The 21,479-nt window shown below is 43.5% G+C and overlaps 2 protein-coding genes and 2 pseudogenes across 2 annotated transcripts; all 4 read left to right on the top strand.

Moving 5' to 3' along the window:
- The first annotated feature begins 4,382 nt into the window (after positions 1–4,382).
- Positions 4,383–4,877, top strand: LOC147429212 (uncharacterized). The gene has a single exon (XM_086494990.1). The coding sequence runs from the start codon at positions 4,383–4,385 to the stop codon at positions 4,875–4,877; it is 495 nt and encodes a 164-aa protein (XP_086351116.1).
- A 9,289-nt stretch (positions 4,878–14,166) lies between these two features.
- LOC147429211 (uncharacterized) lies at positions 14,167–14,631 on the top strand (the record flags this gene model as incomplete). Its single annotated transcript, XM_086494989.1, has 1 exon — positions 14,167–14,631. A coding segment is annotated over exon 1 (465 nt), but the record flags the coding sequence as incomplete, so codon positions are not given.
- A 24-nt stretch (positions 14,632–14,655) lies between these two features.
- Positions 14,656–15,385, top strand: LOC147429210 (uncharacterized; annotated as a pseudogene).
- Positions 15,386–19,871: 4,486 nt separating this feature from the next.
- Positions 19,872–21,046, top strand: LOC147429209 (uncharacterized; annotated as a pseudogene).
- Positions 21,047–21,479: the final 433 nt, after the last annotated feature.

The following is a 21,479-nucleotide window of genomic DNA, read 5'->3' as shown; positions in this document are numbered from 1 at the left end:
GCCAGTGATGGATGAGTTTGTTAAAGAGAATAAGCCTCTTGTTGAAGTTGGCTAGTGTACCAAAGAGTTAGCAGATGTGGGAATCCTAAGTAGATTGAAGAGGTAAACCATGTTCTTGTGGAAAGCTTGTATGAGAAGGTAGAAGATTGCAATCAAGTTGTAGATATCAAGGGTTCAAACAAAGATGAAGAAAGTTTGCAAAGCCTAGATGAAGGTCAAGCATTTGTGGAGCAGCAAGTGGTTGAAGATGCTGATATGGAGTTAGTGTATGATGCTAATGAAGATGGAGCGACCAATTCCAATTTTTGGGAGACAAGCAAGGAAGATAGATTAGATATGCCCACATCCTATGGAGAGGAGATGGAGTCTGATGAGTCGATGATGGTAAAGGTAAAGGTGATTGATTATGTAGCTAATGATGTGGTCATAGCCAGTGTGTAAGAAGAACATGTTGAAGTGCCAAAGAAAATCAGAGAGGATGTGCTATCAAAGAGCGCATGCAGTGCCCTATTGGCGGCCATGCTTGTGAAGGTAGAAGTGGAAATTGTATGGAGGTACAATTTGTTTAAAGCTTTGCAAAGGAGGATAAATTTGAGAGTATGGATAACCAAGCTGGCCTACCAATTTGACAATGAGATGGTGATGAAGCAGAAAACGAGGGGGTTGGGAATATTTTTGAATCTCATGATGTGATGGATATTGACCAAGGAGAATAGTCAATGGAGGTACCCATGGATTGCCGAGTTGATACTATGGGCACATGCCTTTTGGATCAGGTATGTTGTGAAAGTGAAGCTGATTGGGGATTTCATGATCCCTAGGTTTACATGGATGAAGAAATGCAAGTGCTTGATGATAAAGCTTTGACGAGGGTACAAGTGATGTGCGGGTTAGTCCCTCTATAAGTGGATAGTCCAGTGCATCAGACATGTTCTATGGGGAAGAAAAGAGATGTCAAGGGTGAGTATTTCTGAAGCATCACTAGGTTTTGTATGCATTCTGTGGTGTATGGAGATAGCCAAAAGTTAGATTGCATCAAACGGAGTCCGAGTCTGCAAGTTATAACAATTTGAAATTGGCGGGAAATTGTGGTAAAGTGATGCTATATGCTTTATTTCAATTTTTGTGTGCTTTGTTGAAAGGTTCAACAAAGTCACAGGTAAGCAAAGATTGTACAACTTAAACTCAACAAAGTGGAGTTTTCGTGAGTCTTGTCGGCTCGAGAACTGGAGCACTAAGCATGAGATGTGATGTACTCCAAGCAGGACAAAAAAATGATTTATTTATTTATTTTTGGGGAGACTTGAAGACATGAGAGGGAAACCCTTGGGGTAGTGCCACATGGCACATGTTTGATCCCACATGCGAAACCAAGGAAGAGGGATCTAGGGTATATATGCTGATTTGTGCCTAATCTTGAGGCATCACAAAAGGGGGCAAGCCGTGGGGAGCTGTTAGTTCTCAGGTCATGGTGTTGAGTGGGGATTGGCTCTATTTTATAGGACTAGTGATATGGCCAATTGAAAGTTTATCGGGGGCCAATTGTAGGGGCCACTTAACTACAGCCGTGGGACTTTCATTCGGGGGTTGAACCATTAATAAACTAGTCATATAACATTGGATAGAGGGAAAGGGAACACACCTGGAACCCAAGTAATCTGCCTCTCTATAGACCAAGATAATCACTACACCCCAATCCACTAGAGTTTACCATCAAAACTCACACAATCAATAACAATCCACATCGGTTGCCCATTTAGGATCATGCCACAACACACACTCGTCTCTGTTTCTCTCTCAAATGCACAGAGGCCGAATCAAGAAACCCATTCATTTGAACTCACATGGTAACTTACATGTCCAAGAGGTAAACCCCATGAGGCTTGGCATTTGGTATGTTTGTGGGATTGATCAAGTTCCAAAAGGTAGTGGGAATCATGTAAAGACAATAGAAGATGATGGTACATAAATAAGATGCTTGTTCAATGAGTTATGGCAAGATAAAGCTGGGGGATAGGTACTGAGCAAGTGAATATAGATGTTTTTATTCTAGAATTTAGACGAACGGTTTGAAGCCATGAGGAACGGAAAATCCAGTGGGATACTTACAACTTGAACTTGGTGAAGTGGACTTTCTGTCGGGCCTTGCGAGATCAATAAACTAGATGCATCTATCATATAGCCCATGAAGGAGTCTGAGTGGGTTTCACTCTAAAGACGAATGGGAAATGGATAGTATGCATCAACTACAAGCCATTAAATGCGGTTACCAAGAGAAACCATTATCCCTTGCCATTTCAGGATGACATCTTAAACCAAGTAGCTGGCCATGAAAGGTACTCAATCATGGAAGGATTTTTAAGCTATTTTTAGATAGAGATTGAAGATGAAGATTGATTAACGATGCCATTCATGGGGGTGTTTTTCCTATTGTAAGATTCCCTTTAGGTTAATCAATGCATATGCTATATTCTAGGATTGGCTGAATAGGGTGTTTAGTCCCTACTTGGGCTAGTTTATCTAGGTTTTCATGGATGATATAGGTTGTGACAGATCTAGGATAGAGCATCTGTCAAAGCTATTGCTATGTCTTTAAAGGCTAGACAGAGAAGGAGGGCAATTGAACCCTAAGAAGTGCAAGTTTGCACAACCTTGATCTTAGTTTCTAGGTCATGTGGTGTGTTAAAATGGGATCAAAGAAGATCTAGAGAAGGTGAAGGATCTAGTCTTGATGACTTCATTCTTGATACAAGATCTAGAGAAGGTGAAGGCTCTAGTTTCAAAAATCTAACCTTTACGGATCGCTTCGCGATCACGTTTTTTACCTTATTCTTGAAGGTATACTTGGCACACAAGTCTAGTCGACCGAACGCCAAAAATAGAAAAGAGGCTATTTTGAGAGGTCGCATGCTTTTGGAGGAAAAATCAGAATAGAAAGATGGGTGGTGCGTTTTGGGGATCATTCAACGATCTCTCTTCTGCGAGTGCGAGTGTGAGTGCGAGTGAGACGCTGCATGCAAGCGAACTGAAGCTCGGGGGTGGTCGAAAGGTTCGAGCTCCGTACAACAGAGTGCGACTATATATTTTATTGCTCCTCTGTTGTATCAAACACTATCAATACAAAGATCTCTTTCTCTGTCTTTACTGTCTATCTCTATTATTCTGTTCCTGTGACAATTGGTATCAGAGCAAGTGGTTGATTCTGGACATGGACGGATACGAGATGAAGATCAAGGAGCAAGAAGACCTAATTCAACGACTACGAGAAGATCTAGAAATTTCAAACCGGGAGGGTGCTGAGGCTCTACGGGGCAAGGCAGCACGAGACCCTGATATCTATGTGGAACTTAATGGGGAACAAGAAGACGAAAACCATGCTATTCCACCAGGACACAATAATCAACGTGTCGGCGCTGGGGCACCTGACGGTGGTGATGGTGGTGATGATGGAGATGGTGACCGTGGGAACGGTGGTGATGGACGTCGAGGCCGTCCACATGAAAGAAAGCGGGATGACGGCGAAGCGGAACCTAATGAAAGGAGAGGATGAAGAAGGAGACGTGATGAAGAAGATGGAGATGAAGATTCTGAAAGGGCAGCTTTGCAGCAAGTCTTCAAGAAGGCAAAGATTAACGAGTTTAATGGCATCGAGAAAACTGGCGAAGATCTCGAAGCGTGGATTGAAGAGTTAGAAGATTATTTTGCATTGAAGAAGTTCTCTGAAGAAGCAAAAGCAAAGGTTGCAGTTGTTCATCTTCGACAAACCGCAAGGCTTTGGTGGAAAGCATACCTTAAACAACGAACAAAGGTTACTCCAATCACTTGGGAGGAGTTTAAAACGCAAGAATATAAAAGGTACTGTTCTCCACACTATGAAATGGATAAAAAGATAGAATTTTACAAGTTTCAGCAACAACCTGAGGACGAGCCAAGTCTTACTGTACATAACTATAAGGAGAAGTTTTTGCGACTTCACAAGTATGCACCTGAAGTAGAAGGAGAGGCGTTGACAAACAAATTTATCGAAGGACTGCGTAAAGATCTGTATTATCAAGTAAAGGGTGCAGGGGCTACCGATTTTCTGGATGCGATTGCGAAGGCCGAAAATTATGAGAAGAAGGTGAAGTATGAGAGCCGCAACCCTACTCCAAGCAGAGCTATATCTATCGGGCATAGAACGCAGAATAAGCCTTTTCAGACAAACACTGAGTTTCCCCGAAGGAATTTTACAAATAATCAGAGAAGACCACCCAATAATTTTTCAAGATCCTGCTTTTCTAGAACGAGCAAGGAAATTCGGGTTATGTTTCCATTGCGGTGAGCAAGGTCACAAGACGTTCGAATGCCCAAACAAGGAGATCGATCAGGTGGTTCTTGCACGAATGGAAGCCAATATGAATGCGGTGGACACCACGATTGAGGAAGCGAGTGAGGAAGGTAAGTGCTCTGAAATTCCTATGAAATGTATGACAACGTCTGTTCATCATTTAAGGGCATCCGTTATAAGAATTCGGGGTAAGATAGGAACTGAAATTGTGAATTTTCTCATTGATTCGGGTAGTACGCATTGTTTTATGTCTAACAAGCTTGCACAGACTTTGAAATTGAATTCTGATTCCCTCATTAGGAGACCTGTAGAATTGGCCAATGGGAAGAAACATTATACACAGGGTCATATTCAAAACATACCTTTTTTGTTGAACAAAGAGAAACATTCGGGAGAATTTTATGTTATTGGCATGGGTGAACGGGATGTAATTCTGGGAATGGATTGGTTGGTTGCGAATCATGCTTTGATTGATTGTGATAGGGGTGAATTGGTTTTTAAAAACAGAGATGGTCATGCGATTAAAGCTGAGGAGAGAAATACTAAATAACTTCTGATTTCTTCCATGAAACTTTTGAGGGGGGTGAGACAAGGGTGTGAGACATTTCTTGTGTTTGGTAACGAGACTAAAGAAGTCTCTAGGAATAAACAGAAAGAAACAAATCCAGAATTTGTAGAGGATCTCTTACATGAATTTAAGGATGTGTTCCCGGACGATCTTCCTTGTATGCCTCCGCCTAGAGCGGTAGACCATGCCATAGATCTATATCCAGGAGCAGCACCTTATTCAAGGGCTCCATACAGGTTCAACATTGATGAGCTTAAAGAGATCAAGATACAACTTGATAATCTTTTGAAAAAGGGTTTAATTAAACCTATTGTATCTCCTTGGGGTAGTCCTGTGTTATTCCAAAAGAAAAAGGATGGTACATATAGGTTATGCATTGACTACAGGGGATTAAACAAACAGACCATTAAGAACAAATATCCTCTTCCTCACATAGATGAATTGCTTAGCCATTTGAGTGGTGCCACAATATTTTCAAAGGTCGACCTTCGTTCTGGCTACCATCAAATCCGCATTAAGGCCGAGGACATTCCAAAGACTGCTTTTTGTACACGTTATGGACATTATGAATTTACAGTTATTGCTTTTGGTTTGACTAATGCACCAACAACTTTCATGTGCTTAATGAATAATATTTTTCACCCGTATCTTGATGACTTCATTCTAGTATTCTTGGATGATATTTTTGTGTATTATAAGAATGAAGAAGATCATGCATTGCACTTAAAGAAAACATTTGAGGTTTTGCGTGAACATAAGTTGTATGCCAAAGCAAGTAAGTGCTCTTTTGCAAAGGATCAAATTGTGTATTTGGGAAGAGTGATTTCTAAAGAGGGGATTCACATTGATCTTGACAAAGTTAAGACTATTGTGGAGTGGCCAACACCAAAGTCATTAAGAGATGTCAGAAGCTTTATGGGTCTAGCACAATATGAGAGAGCACACATTAAAGATTTCTCTAAGATAGCAAGTCCTTTGACCAAATTGACCAAGAAAGACAATGGGTTTTGTGTGGACTTCTACCTGTGAGACTGCTTTTGAGACCTTGAAGACTAAAATAGCGGAAAATTGTGTTTTGAAAGTTCCTGAGATGGGCAAACCATTTGTTGTGTCATGTGACGCTAGTGGTGAACAACTAGGTTGTGTTTTGACACAAGAAGGAAGAGTGGTTGCATATGAGTCTAGGAAATTAAGACGACATGAATTGAACTATGCAACATGAATTGACATGAATTGGCGTCATCTTTTGCTTGGTGTCAAATTTGAATTGCGTACTGATCATCAAAGTTCGAAGTATATTTTCACGCAGCCATTGTTAAACAACAAACAAAGGAGATGGATTGAATTGCTGGCTGAATATGATTTTGATTTGAAGTATTTGTGTGGAAAAGAAAATAAAGTTGCAGACGCATTGAGTCGTAGGCCCATGTGTAATTTGTTGACTGTTGTGCGATCCAATTTGATTGATGAGATACATGCCGAAGTTGAAAATGATTCTTTTTACATGCCTATTTTGAAATTCTTGCGTGAGAATATTGGTGAGATGTATGAGAACATATATCACTTGTATAAGGAAAATCTGTATTATTATGACCGCTTGCGTGTTCGTGCAAATTCCGCTTTTAAGAATCAAATTCTGCATGAGTGTCATAACTCAACTTTTTCTGGTCATCCTGGATTGAATAAGACATATGAAAAGATTAAGAGTTCATTCTTTTGGCCGCGTATGAAATTGGATGTTAAGAATTATGTGCGTGAATGCTTTCAATGTCAACAAGTTAAGATTGAGCATAAGAGGATGCCTGGTGACCTTCAACCCTTCGAAATTCTTTTACAGAAGTGGGAGTCTATATCCATGGACTTTATCGTTAGACTTCCTACTACTTGTGGAGGGTATGACTCGATCTTTGTGGTGGTAGATAGACTCACAAAACAGGCTCACTTCTTTCCTGTAAAAATAGCTGATAGTGCTTTGACCATTGCACGCTTGTTTGTGAAAGAGATATTTCGTTTGCATGGCATGTCCAAGAGCATAGTGTTTGACAGAGATTCTACGTTCACTTCATATTTCTGGAGAGTGACTTTTGACTCTATAGGTACCTAGTTACGCATGTCTACTGCCTTTCATCCTCAAACAGATGGGGAAACGGAGAGAGTGAATCGTATTTTAGAAGATATGTTATGAATGTATGTCAATGAAAACCAATCTAATTGGAATGAATATTTGCCTTTGGTTGAATTTGCATACAACAGTTCATATCATTCATCTATTAGGATGACTCCGTTTGAGGCAATGTATGGCTATAACTGTCCCACACCTATTAATTTTCTAACTCCAGGAATAAGGTAGAACTGTCACGTGAGATGCTTGAGAAAATGGATAACGAGTTGGCCAAAATCAGGAGGAATATTAGAGAAGGTCAAAAGAGACATAAATTGTATTATGACAAGAAACATCGGGTTGTGGAGTATGAAACTGGTGATATGGTTTTCTTAAAGGTTATTCCCGAGAAGTCTCATTTGATTCTTGGAAAGGATAAGAGATTGTCTCCACGATTTGCTGGGCCATTTAAAATTTTGAAGCTCATTGGTTCATTAGCTTACAAATTGGAATTGCCTTCTCATGTCAAAGTGCATCCTGTATTTCATGTGAGTTTATTGAAAAAGTATGTTCCTAACGTGCATCACGTTTTACAGGACAGCTCTAAGTTGAAAGATGACGGAACATTGACAGTAGAACTAGACTTAGTGCTAGATAGGCGTATTAAACATTTGAGAAATAGAGACATTGTGGAAGTTTTGGTTAAGTGGCAGAACTATCCAGTAGAGGATGCATCATGGGTTGATCTTAGTGTTTTGCAAATGGAATTTCCCTCCTTCCAACTCTGAGGACAGAGTTAATTTTGAAAAGGGGAGATTGTAACAGGACTTGATTTTGAGGTGTTTTAGCAATAAATTTTGTTTTTCTAAGAAGTTTTGGTCGTTTTCAAGTTAGTCCACTGTGTAGAAGGATATGTGGATTGTTTTCGTCCAATAAAAGTTTTTGATTCGGAAGGCACTTTCTGGGGAATTTTTGAAGGTGTTAACGTGGGATTTTGGAAAAGTGATGTATGAAGCAATTGAAGGCTGTGTTATAAGGAACAACTTTGGTTCTCTGAGTCTTCAGAGATTTTGATGGTTTGATGCTCGTTGAGGGCCAAAGATTAAGAAAAAAAGTGGGATTTGCTGTTTTTGCATCGTTTTTGTAGAAAATGTTGTTTTGCAGGTTGATTTTCAGCAAATCAGAGCGGGCTATGGAAATTTTCCATCACATAGACGTCGAAGAGCGCAGCTAGAGAAACAAGATTGTGTGAGACGGACTTGGGTTGTTTTGGCTCCGTTTGGAAGTTATGTTCAGTTGAAGAAAACTGAAAAAAAAGTTCCAAAAATCTAACCTTTATGGATCGCTTCGCGATCACGTTTTTTACCTTATTCTTGCACGTATACTTGGCGCGCAAGTCGAGTCAACCGAACGCCAAAAATAGAAAAGCGGCTATTTTGAGAGGTCGCATGATTTTGAGAAAAAATCTGAATAGAAAGACGGGTGGTGCGTTTTGGGGATCATTCAACGATCTCTCTTCTGCGAGTGCGAGTGCGAGTGCGAGTGAGACGCTGTATGCAAGCGAACTGAAGCTCGGGGGTGGTCGGGAGGTTCGAGCTCCGTACAACGGAGTGCGCCCATATATTTTATTGCTCCTCTGTTGTATCAAACACTATCAATACAAAGATCTCTTTCTCTGTCTTTGCTGTCTATCTCTATTATTTTGTTCCTGTGACAAAGCACATGAATCCTTTCACAAGCTGAAGAAAATCTTGTATTAGTTTCCAATGGCATGTCCTCCCAACCGAGAGGATAATTTCTATGGGTCTACGATACTAGGTATGGTTTCGATTGGAGCGATGTTGTTGTAGAAGGTAGGAAGAAGCTACAAGCCTTTCTACTTTGAGAGCAGGGTGATTGGTCTTGGAGAGATGGCCTACACCAAAGTGGTGCAATGGGTGACGGATTTAGTCTTTCCTTGGAGGAAGTTTAAAGTGAATTTGATTGTGTGCAATCTTTTTGTGTTGAATTCTAAGAATCTATTGCCCAAAGTGGCCGGTTACATTTGAAGACAGGGAATAGGATTATAAAGTGAGTACGAGAGTTGCAAGAGTTCAAGTTCAAGTTCAAGGTTGACCGCACAAGTCTAGCGCACTTGGTATATTTTTTGGTCAATAAGTGTGTTGATTTGCCAGCTTGTTTAAGGGTGGTATGTGATGAAGCTAAAGAGGAGCATAATTTAGAGGAGGCTTTTACCATGTAGTTTGATGGGGCATATTGGAGAGTAGTTCGGAAAGAAGATGGAGGGTGGTGATATAGGACCCACATGGAAAAGTTATCTTATCAAAGGCTTATGACTTAGAGGATGTCCAGGTCAACAATGAGGCGGAGTACCTCACTCTACATTTGGGTTTGACACAAGAGGGGGGGGGGGGGGGGGGGGGTGGTGAGAGTGTTCACTTAATAAATATGTGACTATCACGTGAGTGCAGTAGAAGGGGTTATTAAATTTCATTTTTTTAACATTTTCACATATAAAAGGGTAACATAAAAATGGGTTGGGTGCTAATTTGGGTGCTAAGAGTAGGTTTTTGGTGGCCCTCCATATTAAGAGATGTGCATTATTGGTGCAAAACCTATCATGCATGCCAGAACATGGGTGAAAGATGACTAGTAGCCTAGTTCTAGGGGGCCATCATCACTCAAAGAGATTTCAAGAAGTGGTCCACTTCTAAATTCTACAAGTGGTAAGAAGTATATTGTGGTAGCTATTGACTACTGCACAAGGTGGGTTGAGGCCAAGGTAGTGAAGGAGGTAACTGCACATGTTGTGGTCCTGTTTGTTTTTTATAACCTTTGTTGCCATTTTAGGGGGCCTTAAGTTCTTGTTTCGATAGGGGTAAAAAATTTAGAAGCAAGCTAATGCGGGCATTGGTGGGAGAAGCTAGGAATTCAACATCGACTTTCCTCACCCTATCATCCCGAATGCAATGGTCTAGTGGAGAGTGCCAATGGGAAAATCATCAAAATGTTGACAAAATATGTATACAAGTAGGAGACAGAGTGGGAAGCAAAACCTAGAGAAGTGTCTAGGTGGGTGTACAGGACACCTTACAAAGTGGCTAGTAATCTCACTCCTTTTGAGTTGGTCTATGGGGTAAAGAGGAATTATTGCGAGTGCTTGCTTAGTTAGGTTCTTTGAAGGGAATGTGGTGAGTCATTTCCACTTAGCAAGAGGTTTTACATGATGTATTTCCACTCCTAAAGATTTATAGATGGATAGGGAGGCATCAACGGATTACTATGTGAAGAAATGGGAGAAGTAGCTTGCCAAATTCAATCAAAACCTTCTAGATAAGAAGATAGAGTAAGGAGACCTAATGATGAAGTATGAAAGCTAATTGGATTTCACTTTGCACAGGAATTTCAAGAGGAAGTAGACAGGTCTGTACAAGGTGTAGAAGGCCTTACCAAATGGAACCTATCAGCTGGTGAGAGCAAATGGTAAGCGTATTCGGAACAGGGTGAATGGTATGCGGCTCAAGTTGTACATTGACAGACAAGGAGGTGGCAACCCATTTGAGAAGAGAAAAGTATGGAGGAGTCAAAGCCTTTGTACATATGGTTGTGGTTTTCAAGTGCTTTTTGGTTATCAGTTTGGTGTGGCCGTTTGTAAATTTTGTAAATATGATTCTAATAAAAAATTAATGTTTGACATGCAAGAAAGAGGTACATGAGGTTAGCAAGTGGATGGAAAAGTGATTAGGGCAATTAGCTCAAAGACTATTTTTTAAAAGCTGAAAGGAGAGCTATGCCAAGTCAACCAAAAGGCGCAAATAGGATCGCGACATTTCATTCTCTTTCTTTCTCTCTCACCCGACGTTCAATTTCAAACCTTCCTTTGCCAAGTTACTGGCTTCCCTCCGAGAGAAATCTCTTACGCAGGTACAATTCGCTCTCTCTCTCTCTCTATCTCTGTCTCTCACAGACACACACACATAATCATGTGCTCTCTCTCTCTCTCTCTCTCTCTCTCTCATAGACACACACATAATCACGTGCGTGCTCTCATTCTCTCTCTCTCTCATAGATAACCATATAGTAACCTTTTATAAGTAGAGGGGAGCCTTCAGAGCAGAGCAATGGTTTTTGAATAAAGGTACGGGCTCATCTTCAGTAGAGGGTCAAGGATGGCATGTGCATTGAGCTCACAATGACCTTCTCAAAGACTTGTTGGATGTGTGGAGGGTCCTATCACAACACGGCTTTCTAGTTAGAGACAATGGTCTTATTCTTGGTTTTGTTCTTGCGGTACTTGGGTCATTGGAGACAGTAAGGCCTTTCAAGTCTCATCCTTTACAAAATACCCCAGACTATTGAGATTTCAAGGCAAACTATGACTCAGCTCAATACTATCAAAACTCCTTGTAAATGAGGAAGATAGTCGTAAGCGAATCAGCAATAGAACCCCTTTATTGCAGTCTTAAGGTACAGCTACACCATGTTTTGATTTTGTCCCTTACTGACATCATATCTTTTGCCATTCTATGTCTTCTTCACATGCCATTTGTGGCCGCTGTATAAAATTTTGCAATTCTCTTGATGTTCCCTTACAATAGAGGTCCCACGTCCCCTAGTAACCCAAGTTATGCCTGATGGAAGTGACGATACTCATTTTTCTGAGCGAGATGATCTCTTGGATGGGTGATTGGAATATGCTGGAAGGTTAGTTATGACCCTATGCGAAATGTTTTCGATTATTGAGGATGGTTTTACAAACCTCGCATGGCTCGGTCATTAATACTGAAGGTTGCTTGGGGTATGGTTTGGTGGTTACGATGCATGGTGCTTGCAAATTGCAGCTGATTAGGCTCATTCCATCTTGAAGGCCTAAGGTCGAGATGTATACCAGATGTGGTGCCTTTATGAAGGAGCATAAAATTGTCGATGAGCTTTCTTTTGTGGTCTCTTGGACACAAATTGATTGCAAGGCTTGCTTTTGCCTCGTGGAATGGGGAATGGACCTACGAGCCAGATGTAAAGCTTGGGGACTATGAGGAGCCTCAGGAGGAACTTACGGAATCCTACCTTTTGATCAAGGAGGGAATGCCAGTATGTGACAGCTGGCCTATGCATGATGGTGCTATTGTTAGCAAACCAGAAGTGAGAAAATCGATGGCCAGCGAGCAAGACTCACACAATGAGTATTGTGCGAATGAAGGAAGTGGGGAGGAGTGCCAGAAGGTTACTATTGACTCCTACCTCCTGCATGACTGGGAAAATCAAACTAGTGCGGAAAAAGAATGTGCCGTGCCCAAAACGGGATCCAAGGAAATGCTTATGCCTATGTGCTAGATGATGGGCCTACGAGCGAGTTGTAAAGCTTGGGGACTACGAGGAGCCTCAGGAGGAAATTACGTAATCCTACCTTTTGATCAAGGAGGGAATGCCAGTATGCGACAGCTGGCCTATGCATGATGGTGCTGTTGTTAGCAAACCAGAACTGGGAAAATCGATGGCCAACGAGCAAGACTCACACAATGACTATTGTACGAATGACTTGCTGCCTCCTACTTCCCACGTGATGGGGAAAGGGTGAAATATGCGTAGCAAGGTGAACTACAGCTGGCTGCCTCCTTTGTGCCCGAGAACGGGGATGTGGAGATCATTGGCGTTATGCCTCGGGTATGCGAGGAGTTGAGGTTGGGCAGCCCGTCAAGTCAGGATGAGACGGTGAACTTGGAGCGTTGCATGGATGCTAGGACGCGACTTGAATGTAAGGGATGCGGGGGAAAGGCCAGTTGATATGCGTATAACCAATCATATGTCGCTGAGGCGGGGGACGTGCTTGATGTCGAGGCAGCAATGAAATGCATGAAGAGGCGGAAGAGAAACACCAGGTAGACCTTGCTGCCTCCTACTTCCCACGTGATGGGGAAAGGGCGAAATATGCGTCGCAAGGTGAACTACAGCTGGTTGCCTCCTTTGTGGCCGAGAACGGGGCTGTGTAGATCATTGGCGTTATTCCTCGGGCATGCGAGGAGTTGAGGTTGGGCAGCCTGTCAAGTCAGGATGAGACGGTGAACCTAGAGTGCTGCATGGATGTCGTGATGCTAGGACGCGACCTAAATGTAAGGGATGCGGGCCAGGAAGGGCGAGTTGATACGTGTATAACCAATCATATGTCGCTGAGGTGGGGGACGTGCTTGATGCCAAACCCATCCACCGATGGTAGTTATAGTATAGGTTACTGTTGACTCCTACCTCCCGCATGACTGGGAAAAGCAAACTAGTGCGGAACAAGAATGTGTCGTGTCCGAAACGGGATCCATGGAAATGCTTATGCCTATGTGCTGGATGATGGGACTGAAAAAGATGGATGATGGATGATGCTGGATGATGGGACTGAAAAAGAGGTGAGGCTCGGAGAGGTCCAAGATTTGTTGAATGAAATGGAACACCCACTAGGCTTGGCTGGTGGGCATCAAGGGCCGGATAGGTTGTTGGAATTGCCTCATGGGGTGCCATTTTGTCATTGGACACAGTAAGGCCTTTCGAGTCTCATCCTTTACAAAATACCCTTGACTATTGAGATTGCAAGGCAAACTATGACTCAACTCAATACTATCAAAACTCCCTGTAAATGAGGCAGATAGAAGTAAGCGAAGCAGCAATAGAACCCCTTTTATTGTAGTCTTAAGGTATAGCTCCACCATGTTTTGATTTTGTCCCTTACTAGCATCATATCTTTTTAGGGTAGTTAGCCCAAAGACTATTTTTTGAAAGCTGAAAGGAGAGCTATGCCACATTAGCGAAAAGACACAAATGAGATCACGACTATAGATCGTGACTTTTCTTTCTTCCACTTTCTCATTCTTTCTCTGCACCCGACTTCACTTTCTTCTGCTTTATTGAACCTGCTCTTCTCGCAATCTATTCCGCTCTGAAGTAAAGGCAGGTACAATTCTCTCTCTCTCTCTCTGTCTCTCTCTCTCTCTCTCTCTCTCTCTCTTGTGAGACGAGTACGGATGCTTTGTGTGTGGACGAAGGAGAAGGAAGTATGGTGGATAAGTGTTATGAGGAAGAAATGGGAAAATGTTCCTTGGCTACGCTGATGCCTATTTTGGGGAAGAAGAGATGCAGGAAACCGGAAGTGGTGCTAGTCATGCCGTTTTCGAAACGAAAGAAGAGATGAGTACGGATGCTTTGTGTGTGGACGAAGGAGAAGGAAGTATGGTGGATAAGTGTTATGAGGAAGAAATGGGCGAGGAAGAATTGGTAAGCAAGCTGGATGCAATGTTCCCTGGCTACGCTGATGCCTATTTCGGGGAAGAAGAGATGCAGAAAACCGGAAGTGGTGCTAGTCATGCTCTGTTGGATGTGGAGTTGTTGGTTTGCGAGCCGTACTTAAATGGTGAGTATTGTACCAGTGAAGAAAGCGAAGAGGAATACCAAGCGGATCGGGTTGACGCCTATTTCCGGCATGACGGGGTGAAGCAAGTGCTGGCACGACTGAATGGATTGATGCTTGTGCCAGAAAATGGAAATTGGCAAGATGTAAGGCTGGATGAGGCCTCCGGTGACGCTAGTAGGGTGGATGTGAAATTTTGTGGTATTCCTGGTAAACCAGGCTTTGGGAATTTGGTGGCCAGCGGGCCATACGAAATAGGCATCAATGAAATGCATGAAGAGGCGGAAGAGAAACACCAAGTAGACCTTGCTCCCTCTTACTTCCCATGTGATGGGGAAAGGGCGAAATATGCATCGCAAGGTGAACTACATCCGGCTACCTCCTTTGTTCCCGAGAACTGGGCTGTGTAGATCATTGGCGTTATGCCTTGGACATGCGAGGAGTTGAGGTTGGGTAGCCCGTCAAGTCAGGATGAGACGGTGAACCTGGAGTGTTGCATGGATGTCGTGATGCGAGGACGTGACCTGAATGTAAGGGATGCGGGCCAAGAAGGGCCAGTTGATACGGGTATAACCAATCGTATGTCGCTGAGGCGGGGGACGTGCTTGATGCCGAACCCATCTGCCGATGGTAGTTATAGTACAAGTACAAGTAGGATGGTCGGGGATGTAGGAATGCCAGCTATGAGCAAACTGGCTCGGGGAACGTGTGGTAAAAAGAGTTGTGGGGATACCTAGAAAGGGTGATCAGATTCCCCGCATTCCGGTGGAATGAGCAGTGAGTTACCAGAGGTGATGGGTGTGATTCTAATAGGAACCGACATTGATGTGCAAGAAACAGTAGGACAAGATTGAGGGCATGACCTAACAGTAATGCACAGTGATCGAACCTCAGTTGGGGTTATGGAGATTCGACGGAGAATGTTTTCAAAGCGGTTTTGTGGGTTGTTTGTGGGACCTAAGCTATGTGGGGCGGATCCACAGAGGTCAGTCGCCATAAGGATACAACTTGGTTGGAAGAAGCAGGCCCTATCGGGGACAAACTTGTATGGAACTGAAGAGGACACGAATAGCTAGTTCTCGACTATGGTACCCTCGACGAGGGACCCGTTGGCTAGAGACGCGCGAAGCTTGGTTGAGTGCAACTGGAGTCTCCGAGCCTGGTCGGATGGGCCAGACATGATGCTTTTAGAGGGCTGAATGCCCACTCTCTCGAGGTGTCCTGCAAGACAGCGTGCGACATTATTACTGGCCCAGATGGCATTGACTACCGTAGTCCGGGCTAGAGAGTCAAGCGAGATACAGGAACATAACAGAGTTTGGGCCGAATTTTTTCTCGAAAATGTAAGGGCGTGGGGGTTTTGGAATATCGAACCTGGAACGATTACTATGCTCGTTTTCTTGTACTGGGTACTAATGCTGAGTGGGTGCAACAGTGAGGATGGCATGGAAAGATGGGGGTCTCAGACCCGCCTGACTAGGGATGCAGACGGTCGAGAAACTGTTTGTTGCACCCTGAGCGGAGGCACTGTGGTGCTGATTGAAATGGGCGCCAATCGAAGTCACGGAAGCTGGCCAAGGCAGCCTGATTGCTGGACTAATGAGTCCCCGAACTGGTTAGTCAATGGAGCCAAAAAGGGCTCGCTGATGGTGAAGACATGCAAAGCCGTTGGCGGGCACGAAGGGAAGGACAACAGAAATATCGTCGTCATGATGACTGACCCTTGAACTCAATTGATAGGGAAGGTGAATGCATGTAGTGACTTCATATGGGACCCCGCAGAAGGTGCCCAATACTGGGATGCGTTCGATTATGGAACAACATGCATGCGTCAAGGTGAAGAGATAATAGCACAAGGAAATGCACTTGGCCGGTGCAAGGCTAAGCCAAAAGGATTATGGTCGTTTGCCCGTCTTGATAGACGGGAGGTAAAAAGACCATTATTACTCCTAATGGATTAGAAGGTAATGACTCGAACGCAGGCCAAAGATGGCCGATGGATTCCCCATAGGGAAAAACATGCTGGACGAACAGGAGATGAGGAGGGTAAACACGAATCGAGGGGCCTGGTAATCACACGGGCTGGTATATATCAGCTAGCGAGCACAGCCAGGCAGCAGGTTATGCTGAACTAGAATGACACTAGACAGAGGACAACGAATAGACTGTCTTGGGCAGGAAGACGCATGAACAATCAGAGTGATCGCCTTTGGAAGATGCAAAACAGGGCATGGGACAACTTGCAGCTCATTCATTGCTTCGGTAGCAGTCCTTTTTTGACTACGGAGAGTCATCTTCAACAGTGAGTGACTCTGTGGGAGCAAGGACATTACAGAAAATTTATTTAGCACACTTTATGCTATTGAATACATCATTTTTCTTCATATTTGGGTGCTCTAACTAAGCATAAGGCATAGATATAGGTGAAGCCTTTTCTTTTCTGAGAAAAAGATCCTTCCATTAGTTAATAAAACTACCCATATGGCTACAAGCATTTTGACTGGATCTTGGTTGCTGACAAGGTATTTTGGTGATTTTGACTTTTTCAAGGCTACTCTTCTTGTGCCCCAAAATCACATGGGTCCGAAACGCATTATAGAGAATCAGTTGATTGAACAACTTGGAAGGCATCATTTCAAATTTCCATGTGTCTTAGTGCGGTCTTCTGGCATAGTAATCCTGGAAATGGTAGATAAGAATGAATTTATTTCAGCGATGAGTTTTCGATTACGTTTCACATGCATTACTATCGGCTGCTGAAGTGGATGGTTCCGCTCCTAATGCTGGGGATGTTCTTTGCTCTGCTATGGCTTCATCCTAAAGAAGGCATTACTTCTCTTCCGTCATTCACAAGGGATCGATACAATTGGTCCTTTTCCTTATCATCCTATGCAGATAAAATAAAGTGGAATCAAAGAGCCTGCTTTATATCCCCTTGCCTCCCCAAGTTCAGGCATTGGATGCGTTTGAGGGCATGATGGGATGCCTTCACTTAAGCCTTTGTCTCTGACAAGGTTCCTTTGATAAGGCAGCACACATCCAGGATTTTGACAATGTCTTCCATGTGTTGCTATGTCCCTTTGTTAGTGCAATGCAGTGGCAATAGAGTGATGGGGTTTGATGTGTGTGTAGGCAAGATAACCTGTCAAACAGACTCATGGGTGAAGATCACTACCTCCAAGGCCTTGCACATCCAGTCCAAGCTCATCAGATCATGTGATGAAGAGCGATTTCCATGAGTCAGTTTCTTAATTTTCTCTTCAAGATGTGCCTGCAATGTGAGATAAAAACTTTTGGCAATGTCTTCCATGTGTTTTTGTGTCCCTTTGTTGGCACAATGCAGTGGTGATGGAGTGATGGGGTTTGATGTGTGTGTAGAGATGAAAATCTATCGAACGGACTTATGGGTGAGGATCACTACATCCAAGGCCTTGCACATCCAGTCCAAACTCATTAGCTCATATGATGAAGAGTTAATTCCATGAGTTGGTTTCTTAAGCTACTCTGCAAGATGTGCCTCCAATGCAAGAGAAGGAGATGGTGTGTTGGACAAGACACGGGACCTTGAGGAGTGTGGAGGAGTCAGACTTTTGGAAATCGCCGCAATTGAGTGTGAGTTAATTAGTATAGTTGGCTGACATATGATTAGTTGATTAGATGTAGAAATGCTGTGTTCTGTCACTAACCTCTGTCTACAACGGAGAATTTAACTTATCAGACTAAATGTAGCCTCCCATTAATATACTAACAAGGGACAAGACTCTGGGTTAATTAATTAGGCCATTATTCCCTGGGGTTATCGTGATCCGTACAAGGCTGCCTATCATGAGGGAGTATATGGTGTGCCTCAATTCCTTGACCAATTTTCCATGCTTCTTCAGAGCTCTGAACTGCCATTTGACAAAAGAGTCGTAGTAAGGATTCATGTCTGTGGTGATGAATGATCGATGCCAATCAACATCGGTACCAAGAAACTTGAGATCTCCAATGGCATTGTCAGGAAAGTAAGTCAACCAATATGATGGGTGAGTGAAGCTTGGAATCTCATCTTCCAAGATGCCAAGAGATGACATAATCCTCCATTGATAGGCCTCACCACCAGATTTTGCCTCTGCTTTAGATTTTTGGCTTTTGTACTCTTTCTCTTACTTGACCTGGGAAAATAATTACCAACATGAGTATTCGCCGCCTCAGCTTCTATGTGTGAGGCCTCCTTTGCTACTTCTGTACATGGGGGCCATGCTACATTTGGCTATTGATCTGCTAAATCTGCAGTTTCTTGATCGACGGGAAACTGAGGAGGATTACCTAACTGCTCAATCGCACGCTTCAGCTTGTCTACAAAGGCTTGATGGGCATGCCGTTGTTGTGGAATCCAAAAGGATTCATAACATTGTGACCGCACAATTGGTAATTAATAAGCAGAGGCAAACATGAGCTTGGAAAAAGAGAAGGCATGGCCGATATGGGGGCATCATACATCGTCTCAGATCCTCCACACATACATCATCTCAGATCCTCCACACAGGCATAAGAGCATAACAAATTGCGAGAAGAGCACTTTGGATAAAGTAGAAGAAATTGAATGTCAGGTGCAGAGAAAGAGTGAGAGAGTGGGAGAAATAAAAGTCACCTATGCTTGCACCTTGAAGGCATGTGGCCCTACACAAGATCTTGAAATGGGTGAGCGAAGTCGTGATGAGATTTCTAGCCAAGGGGTGTTGGAAACACATGTGCCAAATGTGGTGCCCTTGTGAAACAACTTGATGAGGTCTTTGTACAAAATATTGTGTTTAGGAACCGAGGATATGCCCAACATGGTTGTGGCAAGAAAGCTCGATGGTGTCATCGGATGCGAAGGAGGGGCCTCTCTACAGATACAATCACTTATGTTTGCAACTTCAAGGCATGTGCCCTTGTGTTGCTTAACATGATGTGGCAAGGAAGGTTCTCGGAACCATTAAAAAATGCCAAGTGTGGTGCCACTATCAAAGTACGGAAAGTTGTTTTGATGAGCTTTCTGTCCAAAATTTCTTCTCTTGGAGCAGGTTCATTGCAGATTATGTACAACGTAGTTGTTGCAAAGAAGCTCCAAGATGTTTTAGGCAGATGCAAAGGGAAGAACTTTCTCAAAATTCAATCACCTATGCTTGCACCTTGAAAGGTTTGTGGCCTTACATAGAGCTTCACATGGGTGAGAAAATTCATAATGAGATTGCTAGTCAGGGGTTGTTGGCAAAACATGTTGTGCTTGGCAATGCCTTGGTCGATATGGATGCCAAAGGAGGTGGCAGATGCAATCACCTATGCTTTCAACTTGAAGGCATGTTTCCTTATGCTACAGATTATGGTGTGGCAAGGAAGCTCAATGAACCGGATGCAAATGCCAAATGTGGTTCCTTGTTCAAAGCACAAAATGTTGTTGATTAACTTTCTGTCCAAAATGTCATCTCTTGGAACACATTTGTGGAAGGATATTCCTAACATGGCTATGGCAAGAAAGCTCTTGGATGTTTTAAGCGGGCTCAAAAGGAAGGCCTTATACAAGACCTTGACATGGGTGAGTGAATTCAAGATGCGATGCTAGTCGGGGCACTGTTGGAGAATGATGTTGTTTTTTCCAATGCATTATTGATATGCCTGCGAGCTGTACTTAATTGGTGAGTATTGTACTAGTGAAGAAAGAGAAGAGGAATACCAAGCGGATCGGGTTGACGTCTATTCCCTGCATGACGGGGTGAAGCAAGTACTGGCAGGACGGAATAAACTGATGCTTGTGCCAGAAAATGGAAATTGGCAAGATGTAAGGCTGGATGAGGCCTTCGGTGACGCCAATAGGGTGGATGTGACATTTTGCGGTATTGTTGGTAAACCAGGCTTTGGGAGTTTGGTGGCTAGCGGGCCATGCAAAATGGGCAGCAATGAAATTCATGAAGAGAAACACCAGGTAGACCTTGCGGCCTCCTACTTCCCATGTGATGGGGAAAGTCCGAGATATGCATCGCAAGGTGAACTACAGCCAGCTGCCTCCTGTGTGCCTGAGAACGGGGTTGTGCAGATCATTAGCGTTATGCCTCGGGCATGCGAGGAGTTGAGGTTGGGCAGCTCGTCAAGTCAGGATGAGACGGTGAACATGGAGCGTTGCATGGATATCGTGATGCTAGGACGTGACATGAATGTAAGGGATGCGGGCTAGGAAGGGCCAGTTGATACACGTATAACCAATTGTATGTTGCTGAGACGGGGGACGCGCTTGATGCCGAACCCATCCGCCGATGGTAGTTATAGTACAGGTACGAATTGCCTTGACCCGAGGATGGTCGGGGATGCAGGAATGCCAGCTATGAGCAAAACTGGCTTGGGGCATGTGTGGTAAAGAGAGTTGTGGGGATGCTTGGAAACGGTGGTCACATTCCTTGCATTCAGCTGGAATGAGCAGTGAGTTACCAGAGGTGATGGGTGTGATTCTGATGCGAACGGACATTGATGTGCAAGAAACAGCAGGACAATATTGGGGGCATGACCTAACAGTAATGCACAGTGATCGGACCTCAGTTGGGGTTATGGAGATTCGACGGAAAATGTTTTCGAAACAGTCTTGTGGGTTGTTTGCGGGACCTAAGCTATGTGGGGCCGATCCACAGAGGTCAGTCGCCGTGAGGATACAACTCGGTTGGAAGAAGCAGGCCCTATCGAGGATGAACTTGTATGGAACTAAAGAGGACACGAATAGCCAGTTCTCGACTATGGTACTCTTGAGGAGAGACCCCATTGGCTAGAGACGCACGAAGCTTGGTTGAGTGCAACTGGAGTCTCCGAGTCTGTTCGGATGGGCCAGACATGATGCTTTTAGAGGGCTGGATGCCCACTTTCTCGAGGTGTCCTGCGAGACAGCGCGCGACATTATTACTGGCCCAGATTGCATTGACTACCGTAGTCCGGGTTAGAGAGTCAAGCGAGATATGGGAACATAACAGAATTTGAGCGGAAATTTTTCTCAAAAATGTAAGGGTGTGGGGGTTTTGGAATATTGAACCTAGAATGATTACTATGCTTGTTTTCTTGTACCGGGTACTAATGCTTAGTGGGTGCA

This window comes from Adiantum capillus-veneris, chromosome 22 (assembly GCF_014529385.1).
Source record: "Adiantum capillus-veneris isolate H3 chromosome 22, ASM1452938v2, whole genome shotgun sequence".
In the NCBI taxonomy this organism is placed as follows: Eukaryota; Viridiplantae; Streptophyta; class Polypodiopsida; order Polypodiales; family Pteridaceae; genus Adiantum; species Adiantum capillus-veneris.
The sequence above is the reverse complement of the archived record's forward strand: the minus strand, read 5'-3'. Positions and strand labels throughout refer to the sequence as shown.

What these genes read in the sequence shown, in the direction of transcription:
- LOC147429212 (XM_086494990.1), top strand. Translation starts at nt 4,383, where the DNA reads ATGGAAGCCAATATGAATGCGGTGGACACCACGATTGAGGAAGCGAGT.